This window comes from Ascaphus truei, chromosome 8 (assembly GCF_040206685.1).
Source record: "Ascaphus truei isolate aAscTru1 chromosome 8, aAscTru1.hap1, whole genome shotgun sequence".
Lineage (NCBI taxonomy): Eukaryota > Metazoa > Chordata > Amphibia > Anura > Ascaphidae > Ascaphus > Ascaphus truei.
This window is the reverse complement of record NC_134490.1, coordinates 74,390,626-74,412,605: the sequence shown is the minus strand read 5'-3', so window position 1 is coordinate 74,412,605 and position 21,980 is coordinate 74,390,626. Positions and strand designations below refer to the sequence as shown.

Sequence of the window (21,980 nt, the reverse complement as noted above, 5' to 3'; positions counted from 1 at the left end):
AATTCCATCTCGCCACCCTTGTGATTCATCAGAGGTACTAGAATAGGGTGATTTTATAAAAAACGCGAGTTGAAGCGGTTTTGAGCTCCCGCTCGGTGTGTTTGAGCAGGAGTACTACCGCTCGGGGTGATGCACTTCCCGAACGAGTTTGGCAGGTCACCTGAATAGCAAACTTGCCAAATCATTCGGGAACTGCTGAAAATCCTTGATGAGTTAGTTATCGAAGTTTATAGAATAGGCCCCTTAGCAGGATACTTCTGGGCAAAGTGTCCCTTTCCCCCACAGAACAGAGAGCACTGATATGTCTCCTATGGTTTTCCTCTTCTGACAACCTCGTACCAGTTAACTGCATGGGCTTTTCTTCAGCTGGTGGTGCCCCAAAGGGGAACTGGAAGTGGGTGTTCTGCACAATCGTTCTCGCTCTGTTTAACGTTCTCTAATACACAGGTCCATGCATATAACAGAGTGATGAGAACCTCCATATCGGTTGGGACGTCTCAACGTCAGCTCATCTTTCAGATGCTCGGATAGGCCCTGTCAGAAGATGCCCATAGAACCAGATTATTCCAACAAGCAGATTATTCAAACCAGTCTCGGCAACATGGGTCCAGAAATCAATAGCGTATTGCCCCAGGGTGCTTGTACCCTAATGGACACGGAGCCGCAACATGGAAGCGCAGGGTACCTATTCTGGGGTGTCAAAGACCCTTCCGAAAGGCCTGGACGAAGACGGTCAAGTCATTTGTCAGGGGAACATACACAGCACTTATTCCCTCACCTGCTGTCTCTGTAAGTCTCCCATCATACCTCTTAGATTGTAAGCTCTTCGGGGCAGGAATTTCCTTTCCTATTGTCTGATTTTGTTGCGCTTGTATCATTTTAATTCCCTGTACTGTATTCTTTGTGAAGCGCTGAGTACACTTTTGGCACTATATAAATAAAGACATACAATACAATACAACATCACTGTCCCATAACATGATGCCCACGCTAGGGCCTTGTTGGAGAGTAGGGAGATTACAGTATGTACGCCACATTTGCCCGTTGAGAAGCAAACATGGACAGCTGGAGCTCGAACTGAATGGTGCACTGCTTTAAGAATCCCCTGCAGGCAGCAGGATCTTCTCCATAACGTAGCGTGTAGGTATACAAGGTTCCCGAAAGGGCTGGTTCAGCCGCGAGTGCCAGAGTTAGATTGGTTGGTGCAGACTGGAGGTATCCAATCTTGAAGCAATGGTGTTCAGGGAAGAGGAGATTAGGGCCACTTGCTGGACTTGGTCTGAAAGCTGTTTCTCATGGTTTCCAAGGAGATTCCCTTGGGCAAAAACGGCCTTCCCTGCCTCAGTGGGGTTCATGTCCTGCCAGAGCATAATGTAACGATGCTCATCTCTAAACAGTAAGTGACCCACAAGGCTGAGGTAGGATATAGATCACCGACCTGAACCAAGAGATAGAGTACTGAACTGAGAATAGAATAGTCGGAGTCATAGGCTGGGGTTGAGGCAGGCGGCAAAGGAGCAAGGTCGGGGTCACAGGCAATGGTCGAGGCAGGCGGCAGAGGATCCACAGGAACAAGGAGCCAAACAGAACTATGCTCTGGAAACACCCTGGAGGAAGTCCTGCCATTTTAAAGGCAGGACGCCAGTAATCAAGATGGCCCCTGCAGCCACAGTCTGGGAGGAAGTGAGGAAAGAGGACTGCCAGGGAACAAGATGGACGTCATGGCTTCAGTGTGGGTGCTGACGGCGCCGAAGCCTCATAGTATGGGCCTGAGGGGTAGATATGGGCCTGGGGAGTAGGTATGGGCCTATGGGGTGGAGAGTAGGTATGGGCCTTGGGGTGGTAGGGAGTACGTATGGGCCTTGGGGGGACGAGAGTAGGTAATGGCCTTGGGGGGAGGGGGAGTGTGTAAGGACCTTGGGGGGGAATGGTAAGGGCCTTGGAGGGGGGAGGAGTAGGTAAGAGCACGGAAGGGTGGGTATGTATGGGCCTCGGGGGAGAGAAGTAGGTAAGGGCCTTGGAGGGGGTAATGATGGTGCCTGGGGGAAGGAGAGTGGATATGGGCATGGGGGCGGGGGGAACCTAGAGAGGGCACTGAACCATGTGGGCCTACCTGTAGGGTTGCCAGGTGGCTTCTCAAAAAATACCAGACACAATGGTGAAAGTGCGAGGCGCGCGAGGATCGTTGGTGGGGAAGAATGTTATTTATAAATGACCTGACTGTTACGTAATTTTTTTCTAAATTTCACTCCAAGTATTCACCAATTTGCCCAAATTAATAATCTATTTCGTAAAAAGTCTGGGGAGGGGTATTGAGAGGGAGTGGGAGTGCCCTTCCGAGGATTTTTTTTAGGAAATAGAATATGAAATCGTGCAAATTGGTGCATGGTTAGAGTGAAATTTAGAACAAATTACTTAATGGTCAGATCATTTATAAATAACATACCTGCAGTCATATAGGTCCATGGCGAGCAACACTGATCTTAATGCTCCTCTCCCACAAATTTCAAGATTGTTGCACCCCTCCTCATCCTCTCACCCCAGCTCATCCTCTCTTACGCCCCCTCCCCCCTCATCCTCTCTCACCCCCACAGGACAGTCGCAGAAAACACACACACACACCAGGACAAAACAGTACAAGTACAGATACACAGACACACCAGGTCAGAACAGAACAAATACACACGGGACACAGGACACAGCCTCGCCTCTCTCTGCTCCATGCTTTTCTTCTGCTCTTTGGCCCCACCCCCAGGCTCCTTTCACCTTCCGCCTGCACTACACAGCAGCAGCCAATCAGGATACAGGAAGCTGCCCAGCCCCCTAGCAGCAACAGCCCTGCTCTCCCTTCTGGGGGAAATCCCGCGATTTCATCCATCCGCCCCGCCGGCAGGTTACTAAGTCCGGAGAGGTCATACAGGAAACATACATGTCTCCGACCCCGCCGGCAGGTTACTAAGTCAGGAGAGGTCATACAGGAAACATACATGTCCCTGCCCCCGCCGGCAGGTTACTAAGTCCGGAGAGGTCATACAGGAAACATACATGTCCCCGACCCCGCCGGCAGGTTACTAAGTCAGGAGAGGTCATACAGGAAACATACATGTCCCCGCCCCCGCCGGCAGGTTACTAAGTCCGGAGAGGTCATACAGGAAACATACATGTCCCCGCCCCCGCCGGCAGGTTACTAAGTCAGGAGAGGTCATACAGGAAACATACATGTCCCCGCCCCCGCCGGCAGGTTACTAAGTCCGGAGAGGTCATACAGGAAACATACATGTCCCCGCCCCCGCCGGCAGGTTACTAAGTCCGGAGAGGTCATACAGGAAACATACATGTCCCCGACCCCGCCGGCAGGTTACTAAGTCAGGAGAGGTCATACAGGAAACATACATGTCCCCGCCCCCGCCGGCAGGTTACTAAGTCAGGAGAGGTCATACAGGAAACATACATGTCCCCGCCCCCGCCGGCAGGTTACTAAGTCAGGAGAGGTCATACAGAAAACATACATGTCCGGTATTATTTCTCATCTTTTACCGGACAGAGTAACCAAATACCGGGCAGTCCGGTTCAATACCGGACACCTGGCAACCTTAACCTACCTGTGTCCCTGCAGAATGCCCAGCTGGTGGGAGAAGCGGGCCTGCCCATATAGTGCTGCAAGGACGGGCCTATTCCGTTGCTGGTGGGAGAGGCGGGCCTGCCCATATAGTGCTGCAAGGACAGGCTTATTCCGTTGCTGGTGGGAGAGGCGGGCCTGCCCATATAGTGCTGCAAGGACGGGCCTATTCCGTTGCTGGTGGGAGAGGCGGGCCTGCCCATATAGTGCTGCAAGGACGGGCTTATTCCGTTGCTGGTGGGAGAGGCGGGCCTGCCCATATAGTGCTGCAAGGACGGGCTTATTCCGTTGCTGGTGGGAGAGGCGGGCCTGCCCATATAGTGCTGCAAGGACGGGCCTATTCCGTTGCTGGTGGGAGAGGCGGGCCTGCCCATATAGTGCTGCAAGGACGGGCCTATTCCGTTGCTGGTGGGAGAGGCGGGCCTGCCCATATAGTGCTGCAAGGACGGGCCTATTCCGTTGCTGGTGGGAGAGGCGGGCCTGCCCAGTTACTGGCATTGCCAGATGTTAAGCCCAGCTTCCTGTGCAGGCCAGCAGCGCCGCCCAGAGCAGCCTCCCCCCCCCCCCATGTTGGCAGCCCTACGTGCAGTGGGAAAGTGTTAGGTGGCGAGTGCAGTGAGAAAATGGCATCCTCACTTCTGGGTTGGAAGCTCTGAATCGCAGCACCAGGACTGAGGTCTACAGAAAAAAGGCGGCAGCTCTACTCAGTGATCATCGTCTTTATTAAATTTCCATATCTGTATGTGATTCACGTAAAATTCCAATAATCAAGATGATTAGCTCCTCAAAACGAACACTACCTAATATGGAGCACACACCAGGAGGTGAGGCTGTGCTCTAACCCAGCCTAGACAATAGGGGGGGTAGATAGCAAGAAAAATAAGGTACAGGAAGAAGTGTCTTTGAAAGAAAGCCGTGGTCGGGTCAATCCCATATGTCTGGTGTTATGTCCTGGCCGCACTCGCATATACTACACAATCATACAGTATAAAGATGGCTACACAATATTGGGGACTTGGCATCTGTACCTGTAGAAGACTATAAAATAATCCGTACAATAATATTAGTAATATCGAGGTAAATACGTCACCACTCTGCATTGATAAGCATCGCATTTGTATTTTCATTCTGGAAATCTGTTTTTGTCTGTATGGACTCCGTCGGCCCATCCCTGCGCCGGTATTATGCCTTTAACCACCCACTCCAACTCCAGTCCTCAAGGGCACCCTAGGTGAATCTTCAACCCCCGACCCCCCCTAACCACCACCCCCCTCCTCCTTGCACATTTGGATTGTTAAAAAAAACAATCTACAGAAGCTCCTCTCTCTCCCCCTCTTCATCTCTCACCTTCTCCTCATCTCTCACTCCCCTTCCTCCTCTGCTTTCACCCCCTCCTCCTCTCACCCAAATAATACCTACCTGGCTTGCAATGGCCTGAAGAAGCCGGGGGCCGGCGGGAGAGGAGCAAGGCGGTGGTAGACACAGGCGGCGGTGGGTTGCAGAGGAGGACGATGGCCGGAGAGGACCTGGGCTGTAGCAGCGGCAGACACCGGAAGTCAGTGAAGACGTCCGGGTCGGACCACTGGGGCGCTCTCCTCTCCAGCCGCCCTCCTCCTCTCGCACTGCCACCTGTGTGCTGGAACAGGGATAGCCTTAAAACCTGACCTGTTGGTGCCCCTTGAGGACTGAAGTTGGCCACTCCTGTCTTACAGCTTGTATATATTTAGACACTATGTATCCTTCTATGCCTGCTTATACCCTGACCCACCACTGATTGTGTATGACTGTCACAGTACTTATTCTATAGGTTTTTAAAACTGCACTTTTTTACTGTCCCTTGCCTTAATTGCCTTAATTGCCTTAATTGCCTTAATTGCCTTAATTGCCTTAATTGCCTTAATTGCCTAGCAACAATCCCCACTCCTCCCATTCCTGCTATGGAACCATGGCAGTGTGTAGTTAAAGGTGGCACGAGTGGTGAAGGTCCCCCTGGGGAGCGAAATGTCTGGTCTGGGTGTGATTATATATTAGGTATTAATAAAGTAATATCTGTATTATTGTTTCTATAATCTTCTTGTGCTGGTATTAATTTCAGTTTGGAATGTTACACGTGTGTGAGATATACCCACACGTATAAGTATAGCAAAGTTATATACCACTGGCTGAGAGCTTGTCCTCCCCCCTAACTTTTACACTTTAACCTTTACCCTTCCTTTCTTCACCCAATAAAAGCCTTGTACATTACTGCACGGTATTGGTAATCGGCCTTGTAGCATACCATGCAGCACATAGTGAATACGGGATACGTTTAGCATGCTGTTGTGAATGAGGTTCTTCCTTCCGTTCAGTTTACCTTTTCTTACCATTTCCTCACCCTTTCCCCTCTCTCCTTTCCCTTTATACCCCTCACCTTCCCTTACCCCTTTCCCTCTTTTCCCCTCATTCTCCTCTCCTGTCTCTTACATTCCCCCTCACTCCCCCACATTCCATTGCGCCCCCTCTAATCCTTTCCTTTACCTTTGTACCCCTCACCCCTCTTCTCCCCCTCACATCATTCTCCTCCTTTGACACCCGTTTACAGTTTCACCTCCCTACTGCCTCTGCTCCCTTTACTGCCCTCTCCTTTTCCTCACAGTCTCCACTCCTCCTTGCCCCTCTTTCCCTCTCCTGAACCTCTTTTTTTTTCTTCCCTCCCCCATTTTTCCCTTTCCTCTTATTCACTCCCTTCTCCTTCCAGCTCCGCCATGGTGAGATACATTGCTGCGCATGCTGGAGGAACATGATGAGCCACCCCCTAAAGAGCTCAGGTCCAGGCTGTCATACGCCGGTGGGGGGGTAATGTCAGCTACCACCCTCAGTTGGCTGTGAGAGGGGGCTCTGTGTCTAATTTGGAGATCACTCTCCTCTCGTTGCCCAAAGGAGGGATCTGGGGTTGGCACTCTGTTAGTCTCTTCCACTTTCTGAGTCTTAGAGCCATGATATCGGTGAAGAAATAGCAACACCGCAATAGCCACAACGTCAAAGACCAGCTCCCCCAACTCCACCACCGAGAGGACTGAGGACCCAAACCAAAGGCTCCATTGACTGCCCATCAAGGATAGAAGCATCACCATCTGAGGAGTAGATAAGAACCCCCAATAACCAATCAATAATCAGTAGCCAATCATCAAATCGCCATCTGAGGAAAATCAAGAACTACTGTATCAGTAATCAAAAAGGAATACCCACCAAAATAATCAATAACTAACAGTAATAAATAACCAATAATCATCTGAGGAGCTAACAAGAACTATTAGTAATCAATAACCTTCACTAATCAGTCACCATCCTGGTCATCAATAATTGTCGCGACATGTCCAATATGCAGCTATTTAATAACATAAGTAAATAGCAGCCCAGTAATATCATTAATAAACCCCCCCCCCCCCCCCCCTGCAATCCCAATCCTGACCCTTGCTCAACCTCTACCCTTTGTATCGCTAATCCAAACCCACTGTATCACAGACCCTCTATATCCCCAATCCTAACTCTATATAACTCTAACCCCATCAATAGCTATAGCCATTGATCTTATCCTCACCCTCTTACATTAATTGCCGGAGACTCCTGGATCGTTTTATAATTCAATTCTTCAAAGTAAATGTTCAGTTTGGCAATGCTGTTCCTATTAAATAGATAGCGAGAAACATTTTGATAGACAGAAGCTGAGAGACCGTCTGGCAGAAACTCGAGGCACCCTTCCCTAGCTGCTCAGTTTCACAGAGCATCTGGTTCCATCTCTACACCAAACAATCTGAGAGAGAGGAATCCAGCACAAAGTGAACATTCACAGCTCCTGAGTGGCTGATCCCACCGTGTGATAGCACTGCCATTGTATTGTCATTATCACACAGTAACACTACTGTCCCAATGACATGGGGGCACTGCCATATTGTTTTGTCATTTTCACATAGTGACACTACTATCCCAAGAAAGAACAACTGTATGTGTGGACTAACCTGATAATTAAGAGTGTGCACTGAAATGAATGAATAGATTACAAACTGGTTGTGAGACAAACCAGTGGGATTAGGGGCAGAGGGCGAGTAGGAGACAGGATGGAATATTATTGAGACTGGATATTACAGAAACATGATGTATATAGATTGGGTATTACAGAAACTGGACGTATATACAATGGATATTATAAAGACTGGGTGTATAGAGACTGGATATTACTGAAACAGGATGTACAGGCAGTCCTCGGTTATCCTACGGAATCCGTTCTGGGAGTAGCGTTGGATAGTGAAACCGCTGTAAAGTGAGTCCCATGTTAATCAGTGGCGGTGAGCGTTGGATAACTCATTCAGGCGTCGAAAAAACGGCCCATAGAGTTGCATTGTAAAGCGTTGGATATGCCATTCGTTGTAAAGTGCAACGTTGGATAGCGAGGACTACCTGTACAGAGACTAGATATTATACAGACTGAATAATACAGAGGCACACGATGTATAGCATGTGTAGAGACTGGACGTATAGAGATTGGGTGTATAGACACTGGATATACTGTATAGAGATTGGGTATATAAAGATGGGATATTATAGAGTCTGGTTGTAGACTGGATATTTTAGAGACAGACTGAGAGATGGAGATCTGAAGGAAGCAGTCACATTACCTCTTTGTCAGGTTAAGCTGATGTTTTGACAACGTGTGAAACATCCAATCCTGTAATAGGAAGCAGATCGTGTGACATATAACACCAACATTTCCAGACCCTGCAGAGCATTTCATCACTGACCCACCTTAAAGTATCTCTGATAATCCCTAAAGAGACCTGCATGACATCTTTACCATACAGAAGTCTGCAGAGTATCTCTCTATTAAACCCTTGAGTTCCTAGACACCTGTAGCTATCACAATCCAAAGAGTATGTCTCTGATTCCATTTTCCTCCTGACTGTCCCTCAGAGCATCACTCCATTAACCCCTCCCCTGTCAATGACTTGTAGAACATCACTATTAAGCTCACCACAGGCTAAGCACTTGCTCCTTTTCCTGGAGCTGAAGAAGAGATTAGCTCAATTCAGATCAATGGGCCCAAAATGTTCTACTTAATAAAACCTGGGAGAGTGGAATCCCTCTAGGAAGACCTCCAGACTATTACTTCATGAACCCTTCTCCATTAGATCTGAAACCGTCAATAACTCCTTCCCCACAGAGCAACTCACCTCACTGACTACTGTCGGCCATCGAGAATAGCCTGCAGTAAGCTGATAGTCTGACACCCTAAAAGAAAGAGAGTATGATATACCACACTGTTTCCTGCCTCCTCCATCCCCCCCCAAACACCCAGCACTCCTACACTGCTCCCCCCACACTCAGCGCTCTTACATTGCTCTCCCCACACCCAGCGCTTTTACACTGCTCTCTCCCCACACCCAGCGCTCTTACACTGCCCTCCGACCACACCACACACTCTTACACAGCAAGCGGACCACACCCAGCACTCTTACACTGCTCTCCCACCACAACCAGTGTTCTTACACTGCTTTCCCACCACAACACACGCTCTTACACAGCTCCCCACGGCACCCAGCTCTCTTACACTGCTCTCTCCCCACACTAAGCACTTTTACACTACTCTCGCCTCACACCACACGCTTTTATATTGCTCTCCCACCACACCCAGCGCTCTTACACGGCTCTCTTCCCACACCCAGCGCTCTTACACGGCTCTCTCCCCACACCCAGCGCTCTTACACGGCTCTCTCCCCACACCCAGCGCTCTTACACAGCTCCCCACGGCACCCAGCTCTCTTACACTGCTCTCTCCCCACACTAAGCGCTTTTACACTACTCTCGCCTCACACCACACGCTCTTATACTGCTCTCCCACCACACCCAGCGCTCTTACACGGCTCTCGCCCCACACCCAGCGCTCTTACACGGCTCTCTCCCCACACCCAGCGCTCTTACACGGCTCTCTCCCCACACTAAGCACTGTTACACTAGTCTCCCCAACCCCCAGTGCTCTTACACTGCTCCGCCTCACACCCAGCACGCTTACACTTCTCTCCCTCTACACCCAGCTCTCTTCCACCGCTCTCCCCGCACCCAGCACTCTTCCACTGCTCTCCCCGCACCCAGCACTCTTCCACTGCTCTCTCCCCACACCCAGCGCTCTTCCACTGCTCTCTCCCCACACCCAGCGCTCTTATACTGCTCTCTCTCCACACCAAGCGCTTTTACACTGTTCCCACACCCAGCGCTCTTACACGGCTCTCTCCCCACACCTAGCGCTCTTACACGGCTCTCTCCCCACACTAAGCGCTGTTACACTACTCTCCCCAACCACCAGTGCTCTTACACTGCTCCGCCTCACACCCAGCACGCTTACACTTCTCTCACTCTACACCCAGCCCTCTTCCACTGCTCTCCCCGCACCCAGCACTCTTCCACTGCTCTTCCCGCACCCAGCACTCTTCCACTGCTCTCTCCCCACACCCAGCGCTCTTCCACTGCTCTCTCCCCACACCCAGCGCTCTTATACTGCTCTCTCCCCACACCAAGCGCTTTTACACTGTTCCCACACATAGCGCTCTTCCACTGCTCTCTCCCCACACCCAGCGCTCTTATACTGCTCTCTCCCCACACCAAGCGCTTTTACTCTGTTCCCACACCCAGCGCTCTTACACGGCTCTCTCCCCACACCCAGCGCTCTTACACGGCTCTCTCCCCACACTAAGCGCTGTTACACTACTCTCCCCAACCCCCAGCTCTCTTACACTGCTCTCCCCCCACACCCAGCGCTCTTACACTGCTCTCCCCGCACCCAACACTCTTCCACTGCTCTCCCCGCACCCAGAACTCTTCCACTGCTCTCTCCCCACACCCAGCGCTCTTCCACTGCTCTCTCCTCACACCCAGCACTCTTATGCTGCTCTCTCCCCACACCAAGCGCTTTTACACTGTTCCCACACCCAGCGCTCTTACAGTGCTCTCCGACCACAGCACACACTCTTATACTGCTCTCCCCCCACACCCAGCGCTCTTACACTGCTCTCCCCCCACCTCGAGCGCTATTACACTGCTCTCCCCACACCCAGCGCTCTTACACTGCTCTCCCCCCACCTCGAGCGCTATTACACTGCTCTCCCTGCACCCAGCGCTCTTACATTGCTCTCCCCATGCACCCAGCACTCTTACACTGCTCTCCCCATGCACCCAGCGCACTTAAACTGCTCTCCCCCCGCACCCAGCGCTCTCACACTGCTCTCCCCATGCACCCAGCGCACTTAAACTGCTCTCCCCCCGCACCCAGCGCTCTTACAATGCTCTCCCACCGCACCCAGCGTTCTTACACTGCTCTCCCCCCGCACCCAGCGCACTTACACTGCTCTCCCCCCGCACCCAGCGCTCTTACACTGCTCTCCCCCCGCACCCAGCGCTTTTACACTGCTCTCCCCCCACACCCAGCGCTCTTACACTGCTCCCCCCACACCCAGCGCTCTTACACTGTTCCCCCCCACACCCAGCACTCTTACACTGCACCCCCCCACACCCAGCGCTCTTACACTGTCTCCCACCGCACCCAGCGCTCTTACATTGCTCCCACACCCAGCTCTCTTACACTGCACCCACCCCACACCCAGCGCTCTTACACTGCTCTCCCACCGCACTTACACTGCTCCCCCCCCACACCCAGCGCTCTTACACTGCTCTCCCACCGCACTTACACTGCTCCCCCCACACCCAGCGCTCTTACACTGCTCTCCCACCGCACCCAGCACTCTTACACTGCTCCCCCCCACACCCAGCACTCTTACACTGCTCTCCCACCGCACTTACACTGCTCCCCCCCACACCCAGCGCTCTTACACTGCTCTCCCACCGCATCCAGCGCTCTTACACTGCTCCCCCCCACACCCAGCGCTCTTAGACTGCTCCCCCACCGCACCCAGCGCTCTTACACTGCACCCCCCACCTCGAGCGCTATTACACTGCTCTCCCTGCACCCAGCGCTCTTACATTGCTCTCCCCATGCACCCAGCGCTCTTACACTGCTCTCCCCATGCACCCAGCGCACTTAAACTGCTCTCCCCCCGCACCCAGCGCTCTCACACTGCTCTCCCCATGCACCCAGTGCACTTAAACTGCTCTCCCCCCGCACCCAGCGCTCTTACAATGCTCTCCCACCGCACCCAGCGCTCTTACACTGCTCTCCCCCCGCACCCAGCGCACTTACACTGCTCTCCCCCCGCACCCAGCTCTCTTACACTGCTCTCCCCCCGCACCCAGCGCTCTTACACTGCTCTCCCCCCACACCCAGCGCTCTTACACTGCTCCCCCCACACCCCACACCCAGCACTCTTACACTGCACCCCCCCACACCCAGCGCTCTTACACTGTCTCCCACCGCACCCAGCTCTCTTACACTGCTCCCCCCCACACCCAGCGCTCTTACACTGCTCTCCCACCGCACCCAGCACTTTTACACTGCCCTCCGACCACACCACACACTCTTACACAGCAAGCGGACCACACCCAGCACTCTTACACTGCTCTCCCACCACAACCAGTGTTCTTACACTGCTTTCCCACCACAACACACGCTCTTACACAGCTCCCCACGGCACCCAGCTCTCTTACACTGCTCTCTCCCCACACTAAGCACTTTTACACTACTCTCGCCTCACACCACACGCTTTTATATTGCTCTCCCACCACACCCAGCGCTCTTACACGGCTCTCTTCCCACACCCAGCGCTCTTACACGGCTCTCTCCCCACACCCAGCGCTCTTACACGGCTCTCTCCCCACACCCAGCGCTCTTACACAGCTCCCCACGGCACCCAGCTCTCTTACACTGCTCTCTCCCCACACTAAGCGCTTTTACACTACTCTCGCCTCACACCACACGCTCTTATACTGCTCTCCCACCACACCCAGCGCTCTTACACGGCTCTCGCCCCACACCCAGCGCTCTTACACGGCTCTCTCCCCACACCCAGCGCTCTTACACGGCTCTCTCCCCACACTAAGCACTGTTACACTAGTCTCCCCAACCCCCAGTGCTCTTACACTGCTCCGCCTCACACCCAGCACGCTTACACTTCTCTCCCTCTACACCCAGCTCTCTTCCACTGCTCTCCCCGCACCCAGCACTCTTCCACTGCTCTCTCCCCACACCCAGCGCTCTTCCACTGCTCTCTCCCCACACCCAGCGCTCTTATACTGCTCTCTCTCCACACCAAGCGCTTTTACACTGTTCCCACACCCAGCGCTCTTACACGGCTCTCTCCCCACACCTAGCGCTCTTACACGGCTCTCTCCCCACACTAAGCGCTGTTACACTACTCTCCCCAACCACCAGTGCTCTTACACTGCTCCGCCTCACACCCAGCACGCTTACACTTCTCTCACTCTACACCCAGCCCTCTTCCACTGCTCTCCCCGCACCCAGCACTCTTCCACTGCTCTTCCCGCACCCAGCACTCTTCCACTGCTCTCTCCCCACACCCAGCGCTCTTCCACTGCTCTCTCCCCACACCCAGCGCTCTTATACTGCTCTCTCCCCACACCAAGCGCTTTTACACTGTTCCCACACATAGCGCTCTTCCACTGCTCTCTCCCCACACCCAGCGCTCTTATACTGCTCTCTCCCCACACCAAGCGCTTTTACTCTGTTCCCACACCCAGCGCTCTTACACGGCTCTCTCCCCACACCCAGCGCTCTTACACGGCTCTCTCCCCACACTAAGCGCTGTTACACTACTCTCCCCAACCCCCAGCTCTCTTACACTGCTCTCCCCCCACACCCAGCGCTCTTACACTGCTCTCCCCGCACCCAACACTCTTCCACTGCTCTCCCCGCACCCAGAACTCTTCCACTGCTCTCTCCCCACACCCAGCGCTCTTCCACTGCTCTCTCCTCACACCCAGCACTCTTATGCTGCTCTCTCCCCACACCAAGCGCTTTTACACTGTTCCCACACCCAGCGCTCTTACAGTGCTCTCCGACCACAGCACACACTCTTATACTGCTCTCCCCCCACACCCAGCGCTCTTACACTGCTCTCCCCCCACCTCGAGCGTTATTACACTGCTCTCCCCACACCCAGCGCTCTTACACTGCTCTCCCCCCACCTCGAGCGCTATTACACTGCTCTCCCTGCACCCAGCGCTCTTACATTGCTCTCCCCATGCACCCAGCACTCTTACACTGCTCTCCCCATGCACCCAGCGCACTTAAACTGCTCTCCCCCCGCACCCAGCGCTCTCACACTGCTCTCCCCATGCACCCAGCGCACTTAAACTGCTCTCCCCCCGCACCCAGCGCTCTTACAATGCTCTCCCACCGCACCCAGCGTTCTTACACTGCTCTCCCCCCGCACCCAGCGCACTTACACTGCTCTCCCCCCGCACCCAGCGCTCTTACACTGCTCTCCCCCCGCACCCAGCGCTTTTACACTGCTCTCCCCCCACACCCAGCGCTCTTACACTGCTCCCCCCACACCCAGCGCTCTTACACTGTTCCCCCCCACACCCAGCACTCTTACACTGCACCCCCCCACACCCAGCGCTCTTACACTGTCTCCCACCGCACCCAGCGCTCTTACACTGCTCCCACACCCAGCTCTCTTACACTGCACCCACCCCACACCCAGCGCTCTTACACTGCTCTCCCACCGCACTTACACTGCTCCCCCCCCACACCCAGCGCTCTTACACTGCTCTCCCACCGCACTTACACTGCTCCCCCCACACCCAGCGCTCTTACACTGCTCTCCCACCGCACCCAGCACTCTTACACTGCTCCCCCCCACACCCAGCACTCTTACACTGCTCTCCCACCGCACTTACACTGCTCCCCCCCACACCCAGCGCTCTTACACTGCTCTCCCACCGCATCCAGCGCTCTTACACTGCTCCCCCCCACACCCAGCGCTCTTAGACTGCTCCCCCACCGCACCCAGCGCTCTTACACTGCACCCCCCACCTCGAGCGCTATTACACTGCTCTCCCTGCACCCAGCGCTCTTACATTGCTCTCCCCATGCACCCAGCGCTCTTACACTGCTCTCCCCATGCACCCAGCGCACTTAAACTGCTCTCCCCCCGCACCCAGCGCTCTCACACTGCTCTCCCCATGCACCCAGTGCACTTAAACTGCTCTCCCCCCGCACCCAGCGCTCTTACAATGCTCTCCCACCGCACCCAGCGCTCTTACACTGCTCTCCCCCCGCACCCAGCGCACTTACACTGCTCTCCCCCCGCACCCAGCGCTCTTACACTGCTCTCCCCCCGCACCCAGCGCTCTTACACTGCTCTCCCCCCACACCCAGCGCTCTTACACTGCTCCCCCCACACCCAGCGCTCTTACACTGTTCCCCCCCACACCCCACACCCAGCACTCTTACACTGCACCCCCCCACACCCAGCGCTCTTACACTGTCTCCCACTGCACCCAGCTCTCTTACACTGCTCCCCCCCACACCCAGCGCTCTTACACTGCTCTCCCACCGCACCCAGCACTTTTACACTGCTCCCCCCCACACCCAGCACTCTTACACTGCTCTCCCACCGCACTTACACTGCTCCCCCCCACACCCAGCGCTCTTACACTGCTCTCCCACCGCATCCAGCGCTCTTACACTGCTCACCCCTACACCCAGCACTCTTAGACTGCTCCCCCACCGCACCCAGCGCTCTTACACTGTTCCCCCACCGCACCCAGCGCTCTTACACTGCTCCCCCACACCCAGTGCTCTTACAATGCTCTCCCACCGCACCCAGCGCTCTTACACTGCTCTCCCCCCGCACCCAGCACACTTACACTGCTCTCCCCCCGCACCCAGCGCTCTTACACTGCTCTCCCACCGCATCCAGCGCTCTTACACTGCTCCCCCCACACCCAGCGCTCTTAGACTGCTCCCCCACCGCACCCAGCGCTCTTACACTGTTCCCCCACCGCACCCAGCGCTCTTACACTGCTCCCCCACACCCAGTGCTCTTACAATGCTCTCCCACCGCACCCAGCGCTCTTACACTGCTCTCCCCCCGCACCCAGCGCACTTACACTGCTCTCTCCCCGCACCCAGCGCTCTTACACTGCTCTCCCCCACACCCAGCACTCTTACACTGCACCTCCCCACACCCAGCGCTCTTACACTGCTCTCTCACCGCACCCAGCGCTCTTACACTGCTCTCCCACCGCACCCAGCGCTCTTACACTGCTCCCCCACCGCACCCAGCGCTCTTACACTGCTCCCCCCACACCCAGCGCTCTTACACTGCTCCCCCCCACACCCAGCGCTCTTACACTGCTCCCCCCACACCCAGCGCTCTTACACTGCTCCCCCCACACCCAGCGCTCTTACACTGCTCTCCCCCGCACCCAGCGCTCTTACACTGCTCTCCCCCCGCACCCAGCGCTCTTACACTGCTCTCCCACCACACCCAGCACTCTTACACTGCTCCCCCCACACCCAGCACTCTTACACTGCTCTCCCCCGCACCCAGCGCTCTTACACTGCTTCCCCCCCACACCCAGCTCTCTTACACAGCTCTCCCCCCGCATCCAGCTATCTTACACTGCTCTCCCCCCACACCCAGCTCTCTTACACTGCTCCCACCCGCACCCAGCGCTCTTACACTGCACCCACCCCACACACCCAGCTCTCTTGCACTGCTCTCCCCCCGCAACCAGCGCTCTTACACTGCTCCAAACCCCCCCCCGCACCCAGCGCTCTTACACTGCTCCCCCCCCCCTCACACTTACAGACATGGTTTGCGACATTTAGTAAAACAGCCGAGCTTGTCAGAGATGAATTCATTGTTGAGTTTATAGTAACAGTGACCTGCAGGGAACACAAATTATCAGTGTGTGTCATTTTGTTACTGGGAATACGTGTGTCATTGTGTTTATGTATCAGTATCAGTGTTTGTGTCACTGTGACTAGTAACTGTGTGAGTGCGTTTGCGTCATTTTGTGTGTCTCGGTGTGTGCACGTCATTGCGTGAGTGCATGTGTTTGTGTCACTGTGTGTGTTAGGCTGCGTCCAGGGTTGCCGCAGCCGTGCGGAGGCGCGCTGAGGCTGAGGGAAAGCGGGTGCTTTCCCTGGCCTTGGTTAGCGCGCCATCCGGGGGCGTATCAGGGGGCGGGCCAGTGACGTCACGGAGCTGGTTCACCCTCATTGGGCGAACCGCTCACGTGACCGGCCCTGCGCTCCGCAAGCGCTTGAAACTAAAATTTGGATAAGACCCACGCTTCCGCACGCCTGCGCGAGCCCCTGCTAAAGCCGCTCTCATTGCAGCTGCAGGGGCTCACTGGTAAGCGAGAGCGCGCCTCAGCACGGGTTAGCGCCGAAGCGCTGACCATGCCCGAGGCCTTAGGTGTGTGTGTTGTTATAGGTCTACCTCTTACCCCAGCTTCTGTGCTTGTTGTAGTCACAGTATTCTTCTCCTTTGGGAAGTGGATAAAAGGCGTATGCACAACCGCAGCGATGCACCATGAAATCCTGAAAACAGGAGCGAACACATACCTAGGAGAGAGACAGAGTGAGCGTACAGGGAGGAGCGAGGGCGGGGGAGAGAACAGGGAAGAGAGAGCGAGGGAGAATACATGGAAGAGAGAGGTAGAGTATAGGGAAGAGAGTGAGGGAGAGTACAGGGAGGAGCGAGGGCGGGGGAGAATACATGGAAGAGAGAGGTAGAGTATAGGGAAGAGAGTGAGGGAGAGTACAGGGAGGAGCGAGGGCGGGGGAGAATACATGGAAGAGAGAGGTAGAGTATAGGGAAGAGAGTGAGGGAGAGTACAGGGAGGAGCGAGGGCGGGGGAGAATACATGGAAGAGAGAGGCAGAGTATAGGGAAGAGAGTGAGTGAAAGTACAGGGAGGAGTGAGGGCGGGGGAGAGTACAGGGAAGAGAGAGCGAGGGAGAGTACATGGAAGAGAGAGGTAGAGTATAGGGAAGAGAGTGAGGGAGAGTACAGGGAAGAGCGTATGGGGGAATACAGGGAAGAGAGTGAGTGGGAGTACAGGGAAGAGAGTGAGGGGGGAGTACAGGAAAGAGAGAGGTAGAGTATAGGGAAGAGAGTGAGGGAGAGTACAGGGAAGAGAGTGAGTGGGAGTACAGGGAAGAGAGAGGGCGAAGGAGATTACAGGGAAGAGAGAGCCAGGGAGAGTACAGGGAAGAGAAATAGTACAGGGAAGAGCGAGCGCGAGGGAGAGAACAGGCAAGAGAGAGAGAGGGGGGGGGGAAGACGTAGTGAAGGAGAGATGAAAAGAACTGAGGGAGAGAAGGTGAAGAAAGAGAGTGAGGGACAGAAGGAGAAGTCAGGTAGTGAAGAGCCGGAGTGCTGAGGTCCTAAACAAAAAGAAAACAACAGAAAATGTGAGCTGAGAAGAGGAACCAGAAAATGATAGACTGAAGGAACTGAGCCACTGATTGAGCCACCTGTGCTGAAGCAGGGATATCCTTAAAACCTGACCTGCACATACCCCTTGAGGTCCAGAGTTAGCCACTGCTCTAATCCATTGGCCTGCATATTATGGCTCTCTTCCCCTCCTACCCATCTGATTGGTCCTTCAGTGTTTCATATTCTCGTTCCTCTTCTCAGCTCACACTTTCTGTTGGGGTCTGATGGGGCTCTTTTTGTTTAGGTGGCTCATGAGGACTGGAGTTGGCCACCATTGGATTAGAGAGTTCAGATGAGGTGGTGGTAGGTGGGGGGGGGGTGATCAACATTGTCGAAGGCAGCAGAGAGGTCTTATAAAATAAGAAGATTTCTCCATTGGGTCATTGGCTACACTCAGGGGGCCGTTCAGTGGAGGGTTTAGAACAGAATCCAGTCTGCATATTATGAAGGAGGGAGCCGGAGGAGAGACATTCAATCATGCATACCAGTCACTTAAGTAGTTTGGGTGCAGATGGGAGTACAAAAACAAGAAAGCAGGTGAAGGGAGAGAGGGCTCATTTAGATGACAGGACCATACCTAGAAGAAGAAAGGAATATACCAGTGCTAACAAAAAAGGTCGAAGATGTGGGTCAACGTTGGAGTTATTGTGGAGAAGAGGGATCAAAAGAGATTTGACGAGATGGGGTCAGGAGGGCAGATTGTGGGAGACGGTGGATGAGAGATGGTGGTAGTATCCTTCCACAGACGCTGGTGAGAAGAGTTTGGGGAGGGAACAGACTGGAATGGTAGGTAAGATTCTAAGTCTTGATAAAGTTGAGAATAGACATTGAAGGAGACTGGACATTAGAGAGGAGCATGTTGTGTGGTGCAGTATAGCGCAGGGTTGTAGGGATAGGGTTGGAAAGATTTAATTCGCTGGTGTGCAGACACACGATAGCAGGTTCTGCTATAGCTTATCCCTAAGGAGATGAGATCAGTGAGTGGTGGTAGTAGCAGCTTAGTCTAGGGCAAATAGAAGGGGATTTGTATTTGAGCAGGAGAATGCCGGGCCAGAAGTAGGGATTGAAAGAGGCAGAATGGTTCATATGTGCGTGAGGAGATTAATACTGGTGTAACTAGGAGCAGGGATGTCAGATAAGAGGAAGAGGGGGAACCATGCAACAAAATTATGAATGAATTTGGGAAGTTGGACCAGGGGAAGCAATAGATCACAGCAATACAGTATGGAGAGATTGAAATGAAGTGTGTGTGTGTGTGTGTGTGTGTGTGTGTGTGTGTGTGTGTGTGTGTGTGTGTGTGTGTGTGTGTGTGTGTGTGTGTGTGTGTGTGTGTGTGTGTGTGTGTGTGTGTGTGTGTGTGTGTGTGTGTGTGTGTGTGTGTCAGTATTATGAGAATCTCCAACATGGATGCCTTCTGAATTTCCCTGCCTATGTCTTGTCTTGCTTGCCTTAGACCCCTGCTTGCCGCTGGACTACCTCACCAATACCATTCTGCCTCATTCCATCCCTAACCCCGGAACAGTGACCACGGCCACCCGGCCTCTCTCATGCCCTGACCCGGAACAGTGACCCCGGCCATCAGGCCTCTCTCATGCCCTGACCCCGGAACAGTGACCATGGCCACCTGGCCTCTCTCATGCCCTGACCCTGGAACAGTGACCCCGGCCACCCGGCCTCTCTCATGCCTTGACCCTGGAACAGTGACCACGGCCACCCGGCCTCTCTCATGCCTTGACCCCGGAACCGAACCCTACTAATCTATTGCTTCAGGATTCAGATCCAAGGTACGAGTCGGTCTCTACACTGCACCTCTGTCTAGCGGGTCTGTCTCCTGGACAGTACATAGCAACATACGGGACCGTAACAAGTATTATGTGAGTTTGTATGTGTGACAGAGTGAAGTCAACTCCTATCAGTTACGCCTGGGAGACATATGTCTGAGTGCTTCATCCAGCACTCATAAGGGTTAACTCAGGGGGAAGTCAGGAAGTAAGCTGACACCTGAGAGCCAGAAAGGTAGAAAAGGATCTTGTTACCAGCAGTAGCTGGCTCTCTCAGACAAGAGCACATGGATAGATGTGTTGCTAGCCAGAAGGATACAACACTACTTACTGCAGCCAAAGTAAGATTTGTTTCATTTTTTTTCATGACTGCTTAAAAGACTCTGAAGGTTTGGTTATGGTTTAGCCAGCCAGCCTGCTAGATAGGTCTACTGTGTTAGTCAGTTTTTCTCCCATCATGGAGCAGAATTTATTTTGTTAAAGGGACAGTGTACCTGCATGTTATGTTGCTGTGGAGAAATAAAGCCACTGAACGTTTTCATTTATCCTGAAACTACACGTGTGGACTGTTCCCTGACCTCAGCTACAGGCCGTCCTGCCACAAGTGGTGTCAGAAGTGGGATGTTGGACGGGCCCTGTATCTGAAGGGCCACACACACACACAGACGGAAAAAATAAAAAAATGGAGAAAATTTTTTCTCAGTTCCTTGAGCAACAGCTCCAGCTAGCAGAGAAGCAAGCTGAGCGACAAGCCCAGCAAGATGAGCAACAGGCCCGGCGAGAGGAAAAGCTACTCCAATTGCTGGCCGAAGGCCCAGCCCCAGGCAGACCAGGGATTCCAAATAATCCACCGGTGAGGCTGCATAAAATGAAGCCAAACGAAGACCCAGAGGCATTTCTCCTCAGTTTTGAAAGGGTAGCCACGGCCCATGGCTGGACAGTTGATCGCTGGGTAACGACTCTGGCTCCACTCCTCATAGGGGAAGCTCAGGCAGCATACCAGGCTCTTCCAGCAGACGAGGCCATGGACTATCACCAACTAAAGGCTGCTATTCTGGATCGCCTAGTCCTCACTCCAGAGACCTACCGACAGCGGTTCCGGACAGTCAAATATACAAACAGAGACAGACCCCGAGTCGTAGCCCACCGCTTAGTAGACTTATGTTCCAGGTGGATACAACCGGAAAAACATGACAAGGCAGAGATCCTTGAACAGTTTGTGCTCGAGCAGTTCATACAGATACTGCCCCCCTCCTCCCGCTCCTGGGTAAAAAGACACGCTGCATATTCCCTGGATTCAGCGGTCCGCTTGGTGGAAAACTTCCTGGGCGACGACACCCAACAGGATAGCTGGGAACGGCCGGTGCAAACACCAGTTGCTTCCAGTGATGCTAGAGGCAGGAGAGCAGACAATCGAGGGGGCTACAACCCGCCAGCTCGGGAGATCCAGTCAACCCGATCGGAAGACCCTTTCCCATCTCGGAAGGTTCCTGGTACAAACTCCCGCATACGCCCATCCTGGGTCCGAGGCCACTGGATCACTCAAGGGAGGCCGCCACCCACAGTATTCCCCGAGAACCTGGACTCCTGTCACCCACCCGGTGGAGAGGATAACCCCACCAATCAGAAGGGAGGACCCCATCCAACAGCGGAGAGGTCCAAACACCGAGCCCCATCGAGAGCTTCCGCTGACGACCGAGGTTGCGGATTCAGGAGATGATGAGATGGACTGTTCATATGGCAGAACCACTGCCACAGCTTGTCTCCGAGGGGACCACAATCCGTGGTTAGTCCCGGCATCTCTGGAGGGGACAAAGGTAAACGCCATGCTGGACTCAGGCTCTGGAAAAACCCTGATCCTAGAGGGCCTAATTCCAAGCAATAGACTATCTTATGACTCTCCTTGGAATATCGAGTGTATCCATGGGGATACAAAGAGATACCCGACGGCGAACGTTCTACTGCGTATCCAGGATCAAGAGGCTAGCCTACTAGTGGGAGTTGCTCCCTGGCTACCTGCTCCTGTTTTACTTGGCCGAGACTGGCCCTACCTCGAAACATTGTTGGCCCCTACTCCTACGGAGCCTACTTCTCTGGTACCGGAGAAGCCCGGAGACTTGTTCCCTTTTTCCCCGTAGACACCATGTCCCAAAGACATGTAAACAGAGACGTGCGGAAAAAG

General features: G+C 53.8%; 1 protein-coding gene across 2 annotated transcripts in view; it reads right to left on the bottom strand.

The window, feature by feature from the left end:
- Positions 1–4,323: 4,323 nt before the first annotated feature.
- The window catches only part of SCNN1A (sodium channel epithelial 1 subunit alpha), a 34,343-nt gene continuing 16,686 nt past the window's right edge, over positions 4,324–21,980 (bottom strand). The window contains exons 8-14 of one of the 2 annotated variants that reach the window (XR_012803626.1): positions 17,024–17,141; positions 16,379–16,457; positions 8,827–8,884; positions 8,275–8,324; positions 7,208–7,283; positions 5,524–6,732; positions 4,324–5,478 (exon numbers count right to left, since the gene is read on the bottom strand). Coding sequence is in view for 1 of the 2 variants with exons in the window: in XM_075612701.1 (XP_075468816.1) it covers positions 6,337–6,732; positions 7,208–7,283; positions 8,275–8,324; positions 8,827–8,884; positions 16,379–16,457; positions 17,024–17,141 (777 nt within the window). In the remaining variant the exon portion in view is untranslated. Of the gene's footprint in view, positions 6,733–7,207; positions 7,284–8,274; positions 8,325–8,826; positions 8,885–16,378; positions 16,458–17,023; positions 17,142–21,980 lie in introns of both variants that reach the window. The other variant, XM_075612701.1, reaches the window with a different exon arrangement.